General features: G+C 39.7%; 4 protein-coding genes across 7 annotated transcripts; 2 read left to right on the top strand and 2 right to left on the bottom strand.

The window, feature by feature from the left end:
• Positions 1-603: 603 nt before the first annotated feature.
• Positions 604-5469, bottom strand: LOC105280673 (caseinolytic peptidase B protein homolog). Its single transcript, XM_011341379.3, has 10 exons — positions 4900-5469; positions 3643-3695; positions 2954-3143; positions 2603-2853; positions 2412-2502; positions 2129-2336; positions 1839-1971; positions 1544-1756; positions 1161-1458; positions 604-1059 (listed from the first exon to the last, which is right to left on the bottom strand). Exons 1-10 carry the CDS (start codon positions 5252-5254, stop codon positions 920-922), a joined length of 1932 nt encoding a protein of 643 aa, XP_011339681.2. The 5' UTR covers positions 5255-5469; the 3' UTR covers positions 604-919.
• Positions 5470-6706: 1237 nt separating this feature from the next.
• Positions 6707-14827, top strand: LOC105280670 (97 kDa heat shock protein). Of its 2 annotated transcripts, XM_011341370.3 has the most exons (13): positions 6707-6843; positions 6959-7115; positions 8433-8631; positions 9146-9502; positions 9638-9959; positions 10042-10297; positions 10378-10508; positions 10601-10875; positions 11162-11269; positions 12773-12895; positions 13067-13306; positions 13377-13667; positions 13768-14827. In XM_011341370.3, the coding sequence occupies exons 2-13, from the start codon at positions 7000-7002 to the stop codon at positions 13951-13953; spliced, it is 2604 nt and encodes an 867-aa protein (XP_011339672.1). In that variant the 5' UTR covers positions 6707-6843; positions 6959-6999; the 3' UTR covers positions 13954-14827. The 2 variants fall into 2 exon arrangements, with proteins under 2 accessions (XP_011339672.1, XP_026824176.1); XM_026968375.1 differs by lacking the exon at positions 11162-11269 and having other exon boundaries at positions 6708-6843.
• Positions 14828-15974: 1147 nt separating this feature from the next.
• Positions 15975-18044, bottom strand: LOC105280671 (vacuolar ATPase assembly integral membrane protein VMA21 homolog). Its single transcript, XM_011341373.3, has 4 exons — positions 17909-18044; positions 17555-17804; positions 17289-17394; positions 15975-16526 (listed from the first exon to the last, which is right to left on the bottom strand). Exons 2-4 carry the CDS (start codon positions 17567-17569, stop codon positions 16384-16386), a joined length of 264 nt encoding a protein of 87 aa, XP_011339675.1. The 5' UTR covers positions 17570-17804; positions 17909-18044; the 3' UTR covers positions 15975-16383.
• A 61-nt stretch (positions 18045-18105) lies between these two features.
• On the top strand, positions 18106-19682 carry LOC105280672. 3 transcript variants are annotated; one of them, XM_011341377.3, is made up of 5 exons: positions 18106-18238; positions 18358-18602; positions 18698-18763; positions 18962-19111; positions 19219-19682. In XM_011341377.3, exons 2-5 carry the CDS (start codon positions 18372-18374, stop codon positions 19381-19383), a joined length of 612 nt encoding a protein of 203 aa, XP_011339679.1. In that variant the 5' UTR covers positions 18106-18238; positions 18358-18371; the 3' UTR covers positions 19384-19682. The 3 variants fall into 3 exon arrangements, with proteins under 3 accessions (XP_011339679.1, XP_011339678.1, XP_011339677.1); XM_011341376.3 differs by having other exon boundaries at positions 18163-18252; XM_011341375.3 differs by having other exon boundaries at positions 18164-18256.
• The last annotated feature ends 239 nt before the right edge of the window (positions 19683-19921 follow it).

A 19921-nucleotide genomic window follows, 5' to 3' on the forward strand; every position in this document is an offset into this window, starting at 1 on the left:
GATCGAAAAAAAATGAAAGAAGTCACGTTCGTCCTGCCAATATAGAGAAGTATCTCACTTTACTTCCCGTGAATTTCGTGAAAGGAAGGCGGAAGAGATGTTCTTGTGCCGTGCACGCGCGAAGGTTTCGAAGAGTTTTTAAGATAGTCCTCCCGTCTCCGTACACACCGCAAAAAGAAAAAATGATGTATTCTAAATGTGATGTGTAATCAATATTTTCTTGTAATGTATTCTCGATCCAATCATAATTTTATTCGAAATAAATAACTTATTTACATCACAATCCTCCAATTGTCTGCCTTTAATCGCTTTCCAAAATTCCGCTATTTTTCTGGTGATGGAGTTCACAAACATTGTAAAAGCGTATGAAGAATATCCGAGAGACAGGGAACGCCTTTTAGACAAGGTTGGCTAATTTCATTTTTTTATTTAATTAAGTTTAAAGTTAATGATCCAGAAATTAACTAAATTTACGTTAAAAGTTAAACAAAAATTTACTCAAAGTTAAAATTAAAATTAACTTATTAAAGTTAACAGTTAATTAACATATTTTTTTTGACGCATTGCGATCACGAGAGTTGTAAAATGAAAATGAGAAAAACTCAGTTTTTAATTAAACATATATTTCTTCATTCTATTTACTTCCAACGAGCGAATTACCACGTTATAAATGAGATATTGTAGAGATCTTTCATGTATTACAATTGCTTTGAGAAGAGTATCGGAATATCTGTTCATGTGTGTAACGATTCACATGTTTGTATTGCATACTGTCACATTCGGTGATATCACACTTTCGCACGTGCAAAAGTACATATTCCTGTTTTTCACATGAAGATAACGTGTTCCATTCAAGTTAACAAATTAGAGCTACGTTCTCCCTTTCTCTTCATCCCTATCTCTCTCTCTCCATCCATGGCTACAACAATTTTGAAGTCTTTATCACGTTTTCCACAATGTCGACGAAATTCTTTTTGCCTTTCTGCCGAACGGAGAGAATGATGCTCGCGCTACCGTTCTCGTGCCATTTCACCTTCAACAATACGCAACATTCTCTACCTACGAAAAAAAGAGAGATGCATTATTAATAAAATTTGTAAACGAGATTAACCACGTGATGTCATTCGAGCCAGAAAGAAAAAGAGTGAAACATTTGTTACCGAGCAGCCCCCACTCGTGCGCCGCCGCTAGCTGATTGACGACGCGTCTCTCCACCTCGTACTTGATCGAACGGGCGCCGTAATGGACGTCGTAGCCGTCCGCCAATACCGACATGACCTCTCGATCCCACTTCAAATCAATCTTATGCTTCTCCCTCGCACGCTTCGCCCAGAGGTCCAATTCCCGGGCAACCAATTGTATCAGTTCCGTCCGAGAGAACGGCAAAAAGTATATAATCTCGTTTATCCTCCCCAGAAACTCGTCCCTCTGAAAATGAGCTTTCAATATCGGCCGGACCTGCAAGATAATTTTATCATCTCTAGTACATCGAGTATTGAAGTATCGAAGCGGATCTTATTTCTGTTTCTCATTTTTCACGTACTACTTGATCCTTAAAGTTGCGAGATATCTCGATACGTTCTGGCTCCTGATCCTCGCCGGCGATGTTGTTCAATCTGTGCTCCAGGACCCGTTCAGCCTCCGCTCGGAGTTGCAGCGCGTGCTCCGCGATCTCGTCGCTCGCCAGGTTCGACGTCATCACGAAAATGGCGTTTTTACATTCGATCGTCTTGCCCTTACCGTCGGTTAATCTCCCCTTGAGATTAAACAAGTTTTTGTACAATTCGAGAGAATTAGTTGAGTGTATGCAAATTAAGTTCAAGCAGTGCGGTAAGTACCTCATCGAAGAGTTGCAGTAAAACGGTCAAGACGTCAGGATGGGCCTTGTCCACTTCGTCGAACAGCACAACGGCGGATGGGTTCTTTTTTAAAAGCTTCGTCAGTTGTCCACCGTCATCGTGTCCAACGTATCTAGATAACAAATTTAGCATTAAAAACAGCTGTATCCTGTGTGTAAAAATTTGAGATGATATTAAGAAATTCGTCAAATCAAAATTAATAATAAATAAATAAATAAATAAAATTATTAATTAAAAATAATAAAATTAATTAAAAATAAAATTTGTACCCTGGCGGCGCCCCGATCAGCTTCGCCACCTCGTGTTTCTGCTGATACTCGGACATATCCAGCCGAATGAAGGCGTTCGGTTTATTTCTGTGGACGTAAGCAGCCACCTGTTTGGCCAACTCGGTCTTGCCGATGCCCGATGAACCCAGGAACAGAAACACCAACGGATGCTCCTCGTCTATCCAACCGTTCTCCTTCCTCCTGATAGCTAGTAGGCATTAGACAGTTGCAGACGAATTGTTTTCGCTAAGTCACGTCATAATAAAACAATGAGTTACTTTACTGGAAGCTACAATAGAGATTGGCCCCTCCTGTCCTACGATATTCTCTTTCAGACGTTGCTCCAGTGGAAATCTACGACGTTCCTCCAATTCCTAAATAGAAATTTCTTGTTTAAACATGCAATTTATGAAGCGACAGTAATTTTATAGACTGTTTTGCGCAACGAAAGAGCCAGCAATTTCAGCAACGTACCTTCTCCTTCATTATCTCGTCGTATTTAATGGCATACTGGTCGAGCATCTGTCTGATCTCTCCGTTATTAGTGTACTCGACTGCTCGATGGCCCGCTTCGTTTTCCAAGGTCGGATTTGCTCCTCCGTCCAGTAATGTCTGCACGCATGCCATCGAATTGGCCAGCACTGCATAATGCAATGCTGTGCAACCCTTGAAGTTGGCCTGATTGTTCAATCGATCAGAAAACTCCTCTTCCCTCCTTACGAGAACTGGAATATTTTAGTTGAAAGTAAAATCGTTCAATATTTCGCCAAGAAATCCTGTCTTTTATTTATTATATTTTGCTAATAATATTCATGTAAACAATACCATCCATAAGATGCATGCTCTTCTCTTTAGCAGTCCTGTACACATTAGTAAAATTATCTCCCGCGTTTATATCGACACCGTTGTCCAACAGAACTTTTATCGCCTCGGGCATTTGATTTATAGCGGCAGTGTGCAGTGCTGTCCAACCTAATGGATGTCTAGTATTCACGTCGACACCATTCGCTATAGCCTGAAGCATACGATGTCACCTTATTTTAGTAAGTATATGTTGTCCAACTATTTTATATTCAGGGTTTACCAAGTATGGCAACCCCGAAATATTTCGGAAACGCATTTTCATGAAAAACATTCCATACAAAAGTTGAAGGATATTAAATGACATAGCACATAGTAATATTAACACGACCTTGAATAGCATTATCAAGGTCACGTAAAAGTGATCTTGAAATTTTTTAATGGGAACCATTTTTTATTGGATGTTCTTGTTATATAAGTTCAAATATAAATATGTTATATTTCTGTTTATATATAATAAGTTTACTTTTATTTAAATATATTTGTATAACTGTATAAACATTTCCATAAAAAGTAACTCTAGAATTATTTAACAGATTTTCATCTTTTTAGATTTTTAAATTTAACCATCAAAAAGTCTTACAAAAATCACGAACTTTAGCATGATTTGACTTCATGATAACGTGGAACATTATCTTAATAAGAAAACTTACTCTTTTCAGTGCTGCAATGTCACCGCACTGAGTAGCGTGAAAGAATCCTTTGTCTGCGAAAAAAAACTGCGATCATTTATTCATCGATATATTTTGAAACAAATCAATTATTATGAATCAATTATAATTGACACTTTACAATTTGCTGATGACCAAGTTATATTTGCACAGGATAAAGAGGACTTAAAATACATGACTCGGAAAATAAAGGAAGAATACGAACTATGGAGACTAAGTATGAATAATCAACAAAACAAAATATTTATGTATCGAGAAGGGGAGGGGGGATAAATTTGAAATTAGAGAACAGTGAAGGAATCACAGCCTGTCATAAATATAAATACTTGGGAATTCAAATAACTAATGATGTTAGGTAGGGGAAATAAAACAATAGATCAAAAAAGAAGAGCGATTAAAAGGCTGAATGGAATCTGGTGACATGAAGCAATATCAAGAGGAAAGAAAAGGAAAATCGACACAATTATCAAAAATACAGTACTGTATGATGCGGAAACATGGAGGCTCAGAGAAATGATGGGCGTGGAACAAACAATCATAAACGACATCCAAAGGAAACAACTTGTATGATTCGAACACGTGAAACGAATGATGGAGAAAAGATTGTCGAAAATTGCCATGGAATAGATATCTCCTGAAAGAAGAAAACGAGGAAGACCTAGGAAACCATGGGGGGAGAATATCAAAAAGACAGGGAGCGAAAGAAATCTGATAGAAGAATTATGTCACAATCGAGTCCAATAGAGGAAAAGTCTGGAGATTGGACAGCAACAAAAGACACTATAAACCGATATTATTCGGTTGTTGAACATAAATAAGTTCAGTTATATTTGTTTCATTTATTTAAAAAAGTACAAAATTACATTCAACCAATTCTACAATCTCCATTATTTCTGATTTATTTATTCATGACAGTTGCCCAGTTTTACAGCAATGTTAAAAGTCATGCTATTGTGAAGTCAAATCATCCTAAAGTTTGTGATTTTTGTAAGACGATTTGATGATGGTTAAATTTTAAAAAAAAATAAATTTTAAAAATTTTAGATTTTAAATTCTAGAAAAGATTAAAATCTGTTAAATAATTCTAGAGTTATTCTTCATAATGTTGGTTAAAACCATCCGAATAGAAGTTTTCATCCTTTGATTAAAAAATACTTTTTCAACCGAATTTATGTTACAACCCAATATATATATATGTTATAATTGATTCTATATTTTTGTGATAATCAGTGCACGTACCTTTAAATTGTTCAGCGCAGAAGGCCACTACGAATCCAAGGCTACCGAAAAACATTCCAAGACGCTTGAAGTGCCTCCCACTAGCTCTGTTGCCTTTGTACCTCTCATATCTCTCTCTGGCAGTTGCCGAGAGTGTCGCCGGTCGACTGTAATAAATAATTCTGTTCAACAATTCGTTGAACGGATAAATGCAAGCTCCCAATCGCGAGGTGTATTGAACATAACCTCTGCGACACATCCAACACGCATTATGCGCTCGCTCGCCGTGTTTAGGCTTCAGTCGGCTTAAAAGCGTCTCCGGGACTTTTGTATTTTTTGTTGCGAGGGCTAACCTCAAACTGCACAGTCGTGACATTACGATTTATCGGTCGTTTCACTGGGCCTTTTTATTATCGTTGCGTGTCGATCGAAATACCACGAGGATGTCAACTGACGTAAGTGTGGACACGCATCGATTTCGAATTTTCGAATATCGCAGCTGTCGCGGGCAGTTGCTATAACGACATAACTACCACAAGTGATGCAACTCCGGGTCGGCACCATGTCGCGTACTACGAAACGGAGTGCGCGTGCCTGAAGCTAGCGAGGTTAAGTATCGCCATCTGAACTCTTCGCTCTCTCGCTCTTTCCGTTTTCGTTTTCTTTCTAGCATATTATTACATCTAAAGTTGTAATAAAAATTGCGTGAAACTAGATCTATCAATACGTACAAGATAAGTACGAAATAAATAAAAAATTTAAGAATACGTTAAAAAATTAAGTGAACTGCTTGAAAGTGAGCTACTGTATTATATACCGTAACGATACATCATATACTTTGCGTTGGCTTGTTAGCCGCATTCGCATTGACGCGACGGGTCAATCGGGAATTATTCATAGCTGCAAGTCCGCAACGAGAAATGGTAAACAGATCGTAAAAGGGCGTCTCAAAGTTCCTTACGAAAGCACAGGTGAATATTTCGTGAGATAACTTGATATGCTCGATGACTGATCAGTCACGAATCATCTCGAATAAACTAGGCAATTGATTGGCAATCGCCGACTTTTTACATGAAGATAAGGAACATGCTCTGCTCCGGACATAAAATATTGACACTGACATTGAAATATGAGGTACGACGTAAAGAAATTATAGTAAATTTTCAACCTAATGACGTCAGAGATACAGAACTCTCTCATTTGTCATCGCATTTTATATACTACGCGGAAAGTAATTTAATTTGTTTACGATCAAAGCCAACATCGAATCGCGCCAATTGTCCTCTCGCTTAATAAATAATCTATAACAATTAAACTTTTTCACTCGAGCTTTCCTGTTCTATATTTATTAAACGATAATATATTTATTTTTATTTATATATATTTATTTATTTTTAATAGATCAAGAAAGGCAGAAACAGGAAAAGCACGGGGCTCGCAAAATTGCGCGGCAGAACAGGAAAGATATAAAAAAGAGGCAATTTTGAAAATTTATCGATCATGCTACTGTAACGTATGATTTTCGTCCGCGCTATCTGTTTTCAAATTCAAACAAACACATAAAACTCGTCGGTACGAAAGCGATCGACTCCACGATTTGACGAGCCACTACACGCGATCATTAAATTACGAGTGACTCTGCTTCCGCGCGACGCGCTGTCGCACGAAGGTAGCCGCAAGTGTAACCACACACACGGCCACTTTCGATTTTTCGAGAAAACGGCGGACGGCTCCGGCGATCCCGCGGAACCGGCCAATCGCGTGAGCTTCCAGAACGTTCCAGGTCGCGCGGCGCGCCAATCGCCGCGTCCCCCGGCGCTGCGATGATTGGCCAGTTTTGAAGAAGCGAACTTAGCAGAAGGCAGTGTCCGGCGGCAGCGGCTTCCCTTAGTGCATCGCGTGTACTGTGATTGCGTATTGTCGGATCTTCACTCGTGATCGCGAGTCGCATCGACGTTGATTAAGGTAAATCGTGCATCTCGAGCTCGGAGTGCGTATCGATGCCTCCTCGCGTGGGCAACGACGACGGGTGCGACTGGTAGGGAAGCTCTATAAATCCGCTCTCTGTTGTGTCACGCAGGAGGAAGTGTCGATTCGGCCGAAAGCACCAACCGAACAGCCATGGCTGCGATGTCCGTGATCGGGATCGACTTCGGCAACGAGAGCTGTTACGTGGCCGTGGCGCGTGCCGGCGGCATCGAGACCATCGCGAACGACTACAGTCTCCGCAGCACGCCGTAAGTTGCAGTAACTTCCGCTAATACCGCTCCGCCAGATCCGTCGAAGCGACACTCGCTCGCTTGACGGCACCTCGCCAGGGATTATACCTACCGGTGTATCGGCCCGCCGGTCCCCCCGGCCCCGTCGCTCGCCGTGAATCCGCGACTTTCGTGCCCGTGGCTCGGCGCCTCGCTCGCAGCTCCACGGAAATGAATTACCGCAAGCGATTTTCCTTATCCTCGTCATGTGCCTCGGAATATAATCCGGGATACAGTTACGGGCACCGATACGTCATGCGAGAAAAATCAGCGGCAGCGTTACTCGACGATGCAATTTTGTTTCGCACTCTCATCCGAGTAAATTTCGATTTTGTCATCGATGGCACGGAAATTACCATTCACGAAATTACGAAAAGGCGCTCTAGACTAGCGTGAAATTTCAACTGTCACGAGAATGAAATTTCGAGGTCTGTTCGTGTCGGTGTCATCGGAATCTGTATTTCAACATTTATTTATTTCATCCTTGTATCCCCGATGAAGTGATATCAATTTGAAACGAATGAAAATTCGAATGGAAAATGGCAGGATGATAGTAAAGCGGGCGAGCGCGCGGGATTATCGTACTCTCGAGAATCATCGGTCCCACATTGCCATTTACAGGCATCTCATCACATCGGTATCACATTTGTCGCGGCAGCGTGTTCACGTGTTTTCGGAGCGTCCGAAACAGTCCCGCCGCCACTCGCGCCTTTCCTTTCGTTTTTCTTTTGGAGTTGTCAGCGAGCTTATATTTATCTTCCACAGCCGCGCTCGTGTGCGTAATTCTTTCTTTAACGATTATTCAGATCTTCCCGCGTAATAAACCTGTTCAAGTAATTTTTTTTAAATTGCCAGTGAGTCATCTGCAGTCATCTTTTATAACATGTACAAGTGACATTTTATGTGATACATAAATGTTATAACGTAATGTAATTTATAACAAATATTAATATATAATATTTTTATGTCTGTGATCCTGCATATAATATTAGATACTATATTATAAATCTAAATATTAAATTATAATTAGAATTATGTGTGTTGTTCCACCAGAATACATCAAAACAAACTCCTTCAACCAAACTGGCAATTTATTAGTGTAAAGTCATGACTTTAAATAAGAATAATAAAAATAAGAAGTCCTTTTCTATAATCACATTAAAGAATACAATAAAATTAATAAATTATATATAAATTATAAATAAAACATGTTTAACATTTAATTTTGTACATGTGTGTTGTGCGTTGTGCGAGATAGCAATGTGCACGATATATCATGTATCCTCTGGGTTCTAGATCATGGGTAGCATTCAGCGGAAAGAACCGAATACTCGGAGTAGCGGCCAAGAATCAAATGGTGACCAATGTGAAGAATACCATATATGGTTTCAAAAGGCTACTAGGTAGAAAGTACAATGATCCACAGGTTCAATCCGAAATGCGGTTCCTCCCTTACAAAATATCTCCCCAAGCTGATGGAAGCATAGGCATACATGTAAGTGTTGCTACATCAAGAACGAAGTCCGTCTTTTGTAAATTCCTGCGACAGTGTTGTGTTGACAGCTTTGTGACAGTCATAAATTCCTTTGACAGTGCTACAAAAGCATTGAATTATTTTTATAATGAAAAATGTGGAAAGCTGGATTAATCATTACGTTAAGACTCTCAAATTTACGTTTATCGAATATATTTGTGTGTCGTGAAAGGAAAAAAAATTTTTATCTGGCATTTCAAAAGTCGTAATTCCCTTTGCACGATTTAATGACCGAGAATCAAAAGTAATCTAGGCACTTTGCCAGGACTCTCTCGCCTCTTTCTCTGGAGAGAGACTCATATCTTATTTATATCTTTTTCGCGTGCCGCAATGATTCATTAATGTTGCTTGCCGTGCAAAACTAAGTGTGCATTATTGGAAACCGCGGTTAAACGTTTATTGAGCGACGTTCGTCGCTCAATAAACGTTTCGTTTTATAAAAAAATTACTTAAGATATATCCATCCGACTTGTAGGTACAATACCTGGAGGAGGAACAAGTTTTTACATCGGAGCAAATCACCGCTATGCTCTTCACGAAGCTGAAAGATATTTCCGAGACGGCGTTGCAGACCGCCGTCAACGATTGTGTTATATCAGTTCCTTCATACTTCACGCAAGCCGAGCGTCAGGCTCTTCTCGATGCCGCTAGGATCGCAGGCCTTAATGTTTTACGATTATTTAACGAGACCACCGCAACCGCTCTTTGTTATGGTATTTATAAGCAGGACTTACCGGCGCCAGATGCAGCTCCTAGAAATATCGTTTTCGTGGATTGCGGTAACGCCAGCTTGCAAGTGAGCGTTTGTGCCTTTCATAAAGGCAAGCTCAAGGTTAGTATTATACGTGCTCTTTTAACGCGAACGTTGATATTGTTGCACGATACGGTATGCCAGTTAATAGAAAAATATTCAAAAATATTTAAACATTTATGAAAAATCAATCAGATTATTCTGGTTACGTGACAGATGCTGGCGAGTGCCGCCGATAGTCACTTCGGCGGGAGAGACATCGACGTCCTCCTCGCGGAGCACTTCTGCAACGATTTCAAGACGCGGTACAACATCGACGTACACTCCAATCCGCGGGCGTACTTAAGACTACTGTCTGAGGTGGAGAAGCTGAAGAAACAGATGTCAGCCAACTCGACCACCCTGCCGCTCAACATCGAGTGCTTTATGGAGGAGAAGGACGTGCACGGCGAGATGAAACGCAGCGACATGGAGGCCATGTGCGCCCATCTATTTCAACGTGTCGAGAAGGCTCTTAGGCAATGTTTGTTAGATTCCAGTAAGTCCACCCCGTGACAACAATAAACAAATTTCTCTCGCGATTTCCTTTTCGTATTAACGGGAAAATGTAATCCATCCAGAATTAAAGCTAGAGGACATTCACGCGGTCGAGATAGCGGGCGGGTCGAGCCGCATTCCCGCCCTCAAACGTTTAGTGGAAGAGGTGTTTGGTCGGCCGATATCGACCACCCTGAACCAGGACGAGGCGGTTTCGCGCGGCTGTGCGCTGCAGTGCGCCATGCTCAGCCCCGCCGTGCGCGTCCGTGAGTTCTCGGTCACGGACATACAGCCGTATCCCTTGAAACTGACGTGGGACGCCACTCAGGGCGAAGAGGGGTAAGCACACACGTCGCCGCCGTTGATGAGAGATTCAACTGAGCGTCCACTAATTTCGCTTCTCGCTTTTGATATTTCAGCGAGATGGAGGTGTTCGGACATAATCATCCTGTGCCATTCTCCAAGATGTTGACGTTCTATCGTTCGAATCCGTTCACGCTCACTGCCAGCTATACTGTGCCGCCCCCGGGTTATCCGCAGACGTATATCGGTACGTTCTTAATTTTTGTTATTCTGGAAACTCTTGTTTTGTGCCTGAACAGAGACACCAATTCATACGTCTGATGCTCGTTAACTGTTTAGGAACATTCACGATAAAGAACGTGAAGGCCACGGCGGAGGGCGAGTCGGCGAAGGTCAAGGTGAAGGTAAGAGTGAATCTGAACGGCATCCTGACCATCGCGTCGGCGACGCTCATCGAGAAGCGCGAGCCGACTCAGCAAGAGAAGGAGGAGGAGGAGGCGCAGCAGCAACAGCAACAACAACAACAGAACAGTATGGACGTCGATCCGCAACCGGTGGACAAAAAGGACAAACCTGATCAGGAGGCGCAGGCTAACGAGCCACCGGCTCCGGAGGTTTGTAACGTTACTCTTCTACTCTTCGCGGAAGACGCGTTGATGCTTAGTGATCATCGCGACTTTTCGTTTCGCTGACGAATGGTTACGTCGTAGAACATAAAATACGTAAAGTAATCGCAGTCGCAAATTGTCTGTGTTGCAAGTGTGTGCGTGCGTGCGTGTGTGCGTGCGCACGCGCGCGTGTGTGTGGTATATGTGCGTGTGCGCGTGTGCGTGCGTGCATGCGACGTTCGTGCCGTTCAGCGTCGAGTGCATAACTATGAGTGAGTTTATTGTGGTTTAGGTGAGCATGGATAAGACACGACGGAACTCAGACGCCGATGACGGTGGGAGAGGTGCTAAGGGTACTGCCTCCTCCTACTCCTGCAGGATTCTCTCTTGGTTCAGCTCGGTACGCGGCATACTACCTCTACTTGGACCCATACGCATAATATACATATATGTTCATATCGAGGCATACGTGTTGTGCTGAATCTCAAGCTTCCCCGCCGTAAATCTCTTTCGTGCCGCTTAGGACCGAATGATAATTTGGCCATTTCTTTTGCTTCGCCTTCTGTCGTTCGTTGGCTTTGTCACCCGCTCACTTTTCAAACGGAAATCAATCTGACACAATCGGACCGACACTCGCACCGGTAATGAGTGCTGCACAGTAATTGCAGTCGCTTTATGTAACGCAAGCGGCACAACCTGCCGTCCATTTAGTGCACCGAATGCGCATCCTTACGCATTTTACTTCCAGCAACCGATTCGATTAACGTTCCCCGCTCCTCCCCCTCTCGTAGAGCGACTGTGAAATTTATTTGTTTGTCGAAACTGGTGAAACACGCGATACGTCACATCCTCGATCTTTACCTTACATTATAGTCGATTCATAGTTGTTGCAACTGTCCTACATCTTGATGTGTAGAGACTCGCTCGTTTACTCTCATTTCTTACCTCTTGTTCGTTCTCACGCATAGCAATTTTTGAGAGTAGAGATAGTGCAAGCTGTTCCGTACTTTCGTAGACCATTATATAAAGATCCATTAGAATGTTGTAAAAATTTTACCATTTTAAATTGCCATTTTTACACCATCGGGATGCATGACGTTTGGCTTGGGCGTAGAATTTATTTTCAACCCTGTGTCGATTTCTTCTGCAAACTCGGCTCTCTAGTACATCATGAAAATCTAGAGAAAGATTGGCTTGTCTGTTTCTTTATGAAATGCAAACTAACGCATCGCGATACTTACAATATATATATATACATATACATATATATATATATATATAGTCTCTGGTATTGTTTGATTATGTAATCAATCGTTTTGCTAATGCATATGGGTCCAAGAACAGTTGTGTCATGCTGTCTGTGTCATCTATCTTTGCTCTGCTATTCTACATACTTGGTCGCAGAAGGAAAAGAGACAGTGAGAATATCCAATACAGAATAGTGCGATACCGAGCAGTACGAACGTCCCTGTCCGCCGAAAAGGCGGATGACGCGCTGATCACACTTTTCTATTTGTAAAATGTAAAAACAAAAAAGAAAAGCGGATACGACAGAAGACCTACTTATCGTGTCCTTATCACGTGTTTACATTCACGTATAACAAGATACAGATTGCAGAATTTATTTTATGACGTAACACATCTCTCATCTCTCGCACGAAGTATACGGACTCGAAACAGCAATATATATAGAAAAAAAATAAAATCTTTACCATGGAAGAGAGAGAAAGCATACTTCACACACAAAGACACGTGTGATATGGTATCTCATTGTACGTGAAGGACGCGGAAATCGGAATCAATATATTCTACGCATTGAATTCATGAACTTGGAAAACCGACCAAGAACATTACCGTTGAATGATGAATTGAATAAATATTTCGTGACTCTTTTCTGTTTCAGGGAGACGACAAGGGCGACGACAAGGGCAAGAAGAAGATCGCCATTCGTACGATAGAATTACCCATCGATGCCAATGCTTGCGGGCTATCTCTGCGGGATCTCGATGCTGCAGTAGAAAAAGAGGTGTGTACGCGCGCGCGCGTGTGTGTGTGTGTGCATGTCACTCGATAGATTACAATAATGTATGACCTACATGTTACGCAATCCACTATTTAATCCTCAGACACAGCAAAAACGCTTACGAGCACGCTATCTAATTATTACGTAAGCTCACGCCTTTTGTTCGTGAAACAGGGCAAGATGATCGCGGAAGATAGGCAGGAGAAGGAGCGGGTCGACGCGCGTAACGCTCTAGAGGAATACGTTTACGATCTGCGCGCCAAGTTGTCCGAGGAGAATCAATTAGCCACGTTCATCACGGAGACGGATAAAGAAGCGTTATGTCGCACATTAGACGACACTGAAAACTGGCTCTACGAGGAGGGAGAGGATTGCCAGCGGCAGGTTTATTCCGAACGATTAACGCGCTTAAAGGTAACTCGATGAAACGTCCGCGTTCAACGATTCGACAATTTACATCTTATATATTGTTCCGTTGCGTTAGTCTCAAGGGGAGCCAATAAAGGAGAGGAGAGTAGAATTTGAAGGCCGAGCTCCGGCATTGGAAGAATTGGCAGGAGCGCTACAGTTGGCGAAGAAGGCTCTGGATCAGATGAAAACGTTGAACGGGAAGGACGACAAGTATTCCCACTTGACGGAAGAGGAGGTGAAGACGGTCGAGAAAACGGTGCAGGAGAAGTGGACGTGGTTGGAGGAGAAACGTATGCTGCTTGCGAGCACGCTCCGCACGCAACAACCGCCGGTTACCATAGCGCATATTCGCGCCGAGAAACAAGTAAGTGCATTGAAAAAAACAAAATCTTGATCGCAATTGCGTGAACGTTCGTCCGTGACCCACATGATCTACATACATGCATACATTTATTATCGCACAGGCGTTAGACAGCACGGTATTGCCGATTCTCAACAAGCCGAAGCCTAAAGCGGAACCGCCGAAGGAGGAGAAGCCGAAGGATAAGCCCGCTGACGAACAGAAGAGTAATCAAAATCAAAACACCAACAATCACAATCAGCAGTCCAATCAGCAGCAAACGAAAGAGGAGAAGATGGACGTGGAGTAACGGTCACCGCAGCTTATGTGTTTTTAAATGATGTGTTGAATCCACCGTTATTGAGAAATAGCGAATACTTCATTACTTTGGCTGAAGCGTGTCTCGAAAAAAAATGCATCGTATCTCGAAACAGCGTCTGATGTACCGTAGCTGGATATTGCACACCACCACCACGTGATTGTTCAATCTCCTTCTTGTTCTTTCTTTTTTCTCTGCAACTTGTCTCTATTATAATCTATTTTAATGAAATACTTCTACCAGCATAAGTCATACTGATCAAGGTTATTGTTAGAAGGCATGCGCGTTAGGGAAAGATTTCCTAAAATATTTCGTTCGAGAGCAACACCCCACGACACTCGGGATATGTAATATTGCGAGTGTCATCATCGTCCGGACAGCATTCAAAAAAGCGGAATACTAAAGCTTCCTCGTTACGCGTAGGTTGTGCAGACTTTTCATTTTGTTCTTCAATTTTTCAATACATTTCTTAAATTCATTATTGAATTGCTCTGATTTACTTGAGAAAGAGAGAGAGAGAGAGAGAGTTCTCAAAGTTACTGTCAGTAAGAAGCGATTAACTTGTTGCGACTTTTAACACGTAGAGCGAAACACTAAGTTAGATTTAATTAACTAAATTAAATTGCGAACTAGCTAATTGTCGCTGGCGATCTTGTGTATTTAATAATACAATTGTTCATTCCAAACACACACTGTTTCTCACGATCAGCAGCGAAAATTCTGTCAGAAGTGTTTTTTTTTGTTGCATTTATGATACTTAAATAAATTAATGTTTCACTGATAGCGTTTCCTCGCTAAATTCTGCGTCGAGACTTGCGATGAACAAAAAAGTGGACAAAAAATATATTGCAATGTGAATTTATTATGTAATCTTTCAGTCCCAATTTAGAGTCGTTTTTTTAGTGCAAGAGTCACTTTCCAGAAACATCAGAGAAAGAGAGAGAGAGAGTAATATCTCGGCATAGATATATCATTGTACATAACTTATAGGCATTCACGCAATGACATATAGTATATTTCTTTATCATCGTATTTATATTACTCTACTATACTTCACAGCACGTAAAATTTATTGTAGCGGGGGATTTAGTTTATTATCCTAAAACACGAAACATATGGACAGTCCATATTTCACTCTCGCGCCTAACTTTGTTCCCATGTCGCTTTTAGCAGCTAAGAGAGTCACGATCTAATTATGTATGATATAATTAGCATTAGCAAGATGTAAAAATTTGAAAGTGTTGAAAGAGAGAGGGTATTTTATTTCTTTCAATGATGAAAAGTTTCTACCACATATGACGAGTTTTCTTTTCTCGTCTTCTTATATTTTACGTACATCGATTACTATATTGTTTCCGTGCGAGTTTTGCTCTTTGATATAAGTTGACATAACACGTAGATTATATATGATTATTTAAAAACAGATAGTCTAGATATCCAGAGATTATGTGAGGAAATTTGGTAGCTAGATCAAGTATCGATTAAGTTTACAACAGTGGAAATTCGATTCTTTAAAAATACTAATAGCAATTGTCATATTTTTCATAGAATACACAGATTCTTATTAAAAAATATGTTCTATTCATTTTTATTTAAGCTTGAAAAACTCAAAAGTTCATTACTTCAAAACTGAAAAATTGTTTGTTCAATAGATTGCTTTTATATTTTTCTTTCCTTTTTTTCATATCGTGCTACTATTTATAGAATCTAAAAAATCAATATCTAATTTTTTTTAAATAATTTCAATAAGTTTTTTACGCATGTACAATGAATAAATATTTCTAAATATTTCTTTTCTGTAAATCGTTTGGATAAACGGATGTATGATGAACAGAGGAATTTTCGAATAATAGCTCTCGTTATGCAGAAAGGGAAATATGGACACCTATTTTGCTCTTTAACGTAAGAACAAAAAAATCTATGAGGTATCACAATCTTATGTATACTTTATAAAGAAAAAGATGAAATTAAATAGATAATAACATGCGCCTTACGAGAAGGAAATCACATTAGACATATTACAAGATTTTATTTCACCTTTGTGTTTTTGTATACGGAAATATGTAATACTTTAATAGTTTCATGAAAATTGAGTAGTGCTCGATATTGCAATCATGTATATATATAATATATATATATTACTTGGAAGAAGAATCTTTTAATATAAATTACGTTGAAGCAATTGTTCTCTCTGTACGAATCATGTGTAATTACAGACAACATGGTTTCCGTGAATAATGCGCCCGACGACGATCTATTGATCGACCACTGGTCGATGCAAAAAGTGAGCACAGAGATACGTCAGTGAATCAGCACGATGCAGTACGTTAGTTTCAGTTTGACGACGACGTCCGAGACAGCTGTGTTGACTGTGATTATATCGCGTATGGTCACCAAGGTGTACTTAATACAATAAAGAAATTAATCTCTTTTAACTGTTGACGTCTTTGATCGATCGTCAAAGTACGCTCTGTATATAAACAGTCCTAGGGCGACGTGTAACACCACGATTGCGACACCAGCCGAGTATACATTGCTTGGCACATGGCTGAGGCCTAGTAGACCTAGAAACAAATTGCAAAGGACTTATTAGTTGAAGCCTAGTCGAGCCAAGTGTAGAACCTTATTGAAGAAAGTACGGAGAGATGTGATTTTAAGGGGATGCTGGAGTTGCTAGTGAACTATTTTTTCACCATAGTGATGGTAATTGCAGTTTCGAAAATTCTCTTTATTGCTTGTGCAGAATAAAAAAACCTTTTCCACAAATGAAGTATAGATAGAAAGAAAGTCTGCTCTACAGGACTTTATATTCAAAATGGAAAAAAGTTAGAAAAGACAAATGCAAGTTTTTAACTTTTTTCTATTTTGAATATAAAGTCCTGTAGAGTGGACTTTCTTTCTATCTATACTTCATTTGTGGAAAAGGATTTTTTATTCTGCACAAGCAATAAAGAGAATTTTTGAAACTGCAATTACCATCACTATGGTGAAAAAATAGTTCACTAGCAACTCCAGCATCCCCTTAATAGTTATATAAGCTATAGATATTTGTAATATAGACCATAGACCATGTACTACTGGAGCCCACGCATTATCTTATTTCCTCCATTGGTTAGAAGGAGAGAGGCTGACGCTGAGTTACAGGAGAGACATTGCTCGACCACCACGCATGTGACGAGGAAACTGATCCTTAAGGGTATTAATTTCTTTGTGCTGTCCTTGTCCCTGAACTCAGCAGCAGCCTGCCACCACTTGATGCTCAGTCCAGTAGTACATGGTGTATTATATGTTTGTTGTAACTGTAATCATATCTTGTTCCTTCATACCATCAAAGAAAAAGACTTTGCTCACGAAGAACGATATCACAGGGAACGCCAGTATCACGATGCTGTGATACAAGACCGTCTTGAATGCTTGTAACTCTGTCACTTCCTAAAATAAAACGAAGCAAAAGTCACCAGCATGACAAGTCGCTGTACTCCACTCGTCAGCGTAAATAAATGGACGTACGCAAAAATTCATTCGATCAGTGTTGTTACTAATATACAAGGTGTACGAGGTTCTCAATATTAATAATTAACGCTGAACTTACCTTCGTAGCTGACATGACTACGATTGTGTATCCAAATTCGCAAAGTTTATAAGAGATCTTGTTGAGACAAGTATCACACGATTATGCAGTAAAATGCACGGAATTTAATTTTATAACCTATTATGCATCTTTATCCGCATTGTAATATTGTTGTATCTGTAAACTCATACACACACGCACGTATATGTTATCCAAGCGGTATCCACGCTTTTCAACATCTCATGCTTAGATACTACGTATCTTTATCTTGCTGGAAAAAGAAAATGGCGATCACTGAGAGTAAACATGTGAGTTCTCTCTCTCTCTTTTCCTCTCTCAACAAAGTATTAGTAGCAGAAAATCGAAAATAATTACAAAAACAATTGCGGTTTGTTGAACACAGTCGTTCCCTTTAAAAACATCATTGAATTTCATTTTAATCGTACTCTACTCAACAAATCAAAAATTTTTGATCCACTGTTTAGTCATACATTTAGAACAGTCCTAGTCTGTTCTTATTTAAGGTCGTTTTGAATATGATCTCTAGATATTTGTTAGCCAATCAGATAGCTGTATGTAGCAAAGTAGAGAGCTTCTGAGAGAGAGAGTGGCGAATTGGTCACGTGACCCCGCCGGCTCTGATTGGTTGGGGATATTTACGCTCCATAGGATGACATTTTGGAAGGAGAAGAGGTTAAAAACGTGGTTAGTTTGTCGCAGTATGTATGTACACAAACAATCAGATCTCTTCGTGATACATCATTGATTAATCTTGAAAGTTTTTGCCTCTTTGATTTATTTAATATACGTGAAATTGCTTGTAGTGCATCGCTAGAAAATGGAGCAAACAGAAAAAAAGAGTGAACTCACAAACGCTCGAATTTATTGCTACAAGTTTAAAAGCGAGGGTTTGATCGCCGACAGACCGCCAGCAGAAATATCGGTCGTTTCTGTTCCGATGGGAGAAGAACTCTACAAGAATATGTTGGACGTGCTGGCAGATAACAAAATTATAATAGATGAAGATACTGCTTTCAAGACAATTAACGAAGATAAAAAGTATAAAGAGGTATGTTTTGAAGTTTTCTTCTGCTAATTATGTCCAATCTTGAATGCAAATTTTCATGCAAATTTTTACTAACAGTGTAAATTTTTTTCTAATAGTGTACCGAGAATGTTGAAAATATTGCATACAACAAACTTAACAAAGATAAAAAGTACAATAAAGAGGTATGTTTTGAAGTCTGCTTTTGCTAATTATTTCCAATCTTGCAAATTTTTTACTAATAGTGTATTGAGAATGTTAAAGATCCCAATTATATGCCAGAGGAACCAGAATTCTCAGTCGATTATATCCCTTTATCATATAAAGCAAAAACAGTTGCCCTGGCAGAAGCGCATTGGAAATGGGGTTTGAAAACTTTGCAGAAGCATGGTTGTTCCCGTTTAAAAAGCATGAAACAATTAAAACAATGGACAAATACTGTTAAACGAGGTGGAACAAAGTTGGATAAGTGGAGACAGATGAAAATGGAAACGTTTGAACGAGTTACAGAAGCAAGAAAATCCTCACAACAGGTTACATAATTGAACTACATATACAAATAATAAGATATAAGAACATACTTATATTACGTTATGAAAATATTTACATTATTTAAGTGTTTCTAAAACATTATGTACAGGTAACAACAAGGACTATACAAGAATGGGCGATGTCTGCAGCGTCTCCTTTCTTATCAAAAACGTTTGTTTTCTATGCAAGTAAAGGTTGGGCAAAACGATTCAAACTAAAATATAAAGTACAAACCAAAAGCAATGACCAAAGCGATGATCAAAGCGATGAGTAATATATGTTATTTATTTATACTTATATACAGAGTATTAATTTTCCACCGCCCATTAAGTACATAGTGTTGTTCCTTCAGAAAGTTGAGTCGAAAAGTCCTTAACTCAATAACTCTTTCGTGAAACATTATAAGGAAAAATAGTTCAGGACTTTTCGACTCAACTTTCCATGAGGAATAACACTATATACTTAGTGGGTGGTGGAAAATTAACACGTATACGTAACTATATATACTGTATCATATAGATATGATAATGCTCAAGAAACAAATATAAGGTACAAATAAATTTTTAACTTTCATCTCACTCTCTCTTTCGCCCTCTGTTCAGCACGTATGGTAATAAAATTGTGTAATAAAAATTGTGTAAGGACAAGATATCAATAATACATTCAAGATAAGTAGGAAATAAATAGAAAATATATTATTTTTCGATAATATATTGCATGCTAGTTGCTTTATTTGTGAGTTTCATAGAAAAAAATTGCCTTCAATTTTTGTTAATTTCTAAATAATTTCTCAATCCGTTCCCGTTCGAAAA

This window comes from Ooceraea biroi, chromosome 3 (genome assembly GCF_003672135.1).
Source record: "Ooceraea biroi isolate clonal line C1 chromosome 3, Obir_v5.4, whole genome shotgun sequence".
NCBI lineage: Eukaryota > Metazoa > Arthropoda > Insecta > Hymenoptera > Formicidae > Ooceraea > Ooceraea biroi.

What these genes read in the sequence shown, in the direction of transcription:
- LOC105280673 (XM_011341379.3), bottom strand. Translation starts at nt 5,254, where the DNA reads ATGTCACGACTGTGCAGTTTGAGGTTAGCCCTCGCAACAAAAAATACA. An exon ending in CTGCGCTGAACAATTTAAAG is followed by an intron (nt 3,696 to 4,899) that starts GTACGTGCACTG and finishes TTTTTTTCGCAG; the next exon opens with ACAAAGGATTCTTTCACGCT. An exon ending in GAGCATGCATCTTATGGATG is followed by an intron (nt 2,854 to 2,953) that starts GTATTGTTTACA and finishes AAAATATTCCAG; the next exon opens with TTCTCGTAAGGAGGGAAGAG.
- LOC105280670 (XM_011341370.3), top strand. Translation starts at nt 7,000, where the DNA reads ATGGCTGCGATGTCCGTGATCGGGATCGACTTCGGCAACGAGAGCTGT. An exon ending in GCAATGTTTGTTAGATTCCA is followed by an intron (nt 9,960 to 10,041) that starts GTAAGTCCACCC and finishes TAATCCATCCAG; the next exon opens with AATTAAAGCTAGAGGACATT. An exon ending in AACGATTAACGCGCTTAAAG is followed by an intron (nt 13,307 to 13,376) that starts GTAACTCGATGA and finishes CCGTTGCGTTAG; the next exon opens with TCTCAAGGGGAGCCAATAAA.
- LOC105280671 (XM_011341373.3), bottom strand. An exon ending in CAAAGTCTTTTTCTTTGATG is followed by an intron (nt 16,527 to 17,288) that starts GTATGAAGGAAC and finishes ATTTGTTTCTAG; the next exon opens with GTCTACTAGGCCTCAGCCAT.
- LOC105280672 (XM_011341377.3), top strand. Translation starts at nt 18,372, where the DNA reads ATGGAGCAAACAGAAAAAAAGAGTGAACTCACAAACGCTCGAATTTAT. An exon ending in AAGATAAAAAGTATAAAGAG is followed by an intron (nt 18,603 to 18,697) that starts GTATGTTTTGAA and finishes TTTTTCTAATAG; the next exon opens with TGTACCGAGAATGTTGAAAA. An exon ending in CAAGAAAATCCTCACAACAG is followed by an intron (nt 19,112 to 19,218) that starts GTTACATAATTG and finishes CATTATGTACAG; the next exon opens with GTAACAACAAGGACTATACA.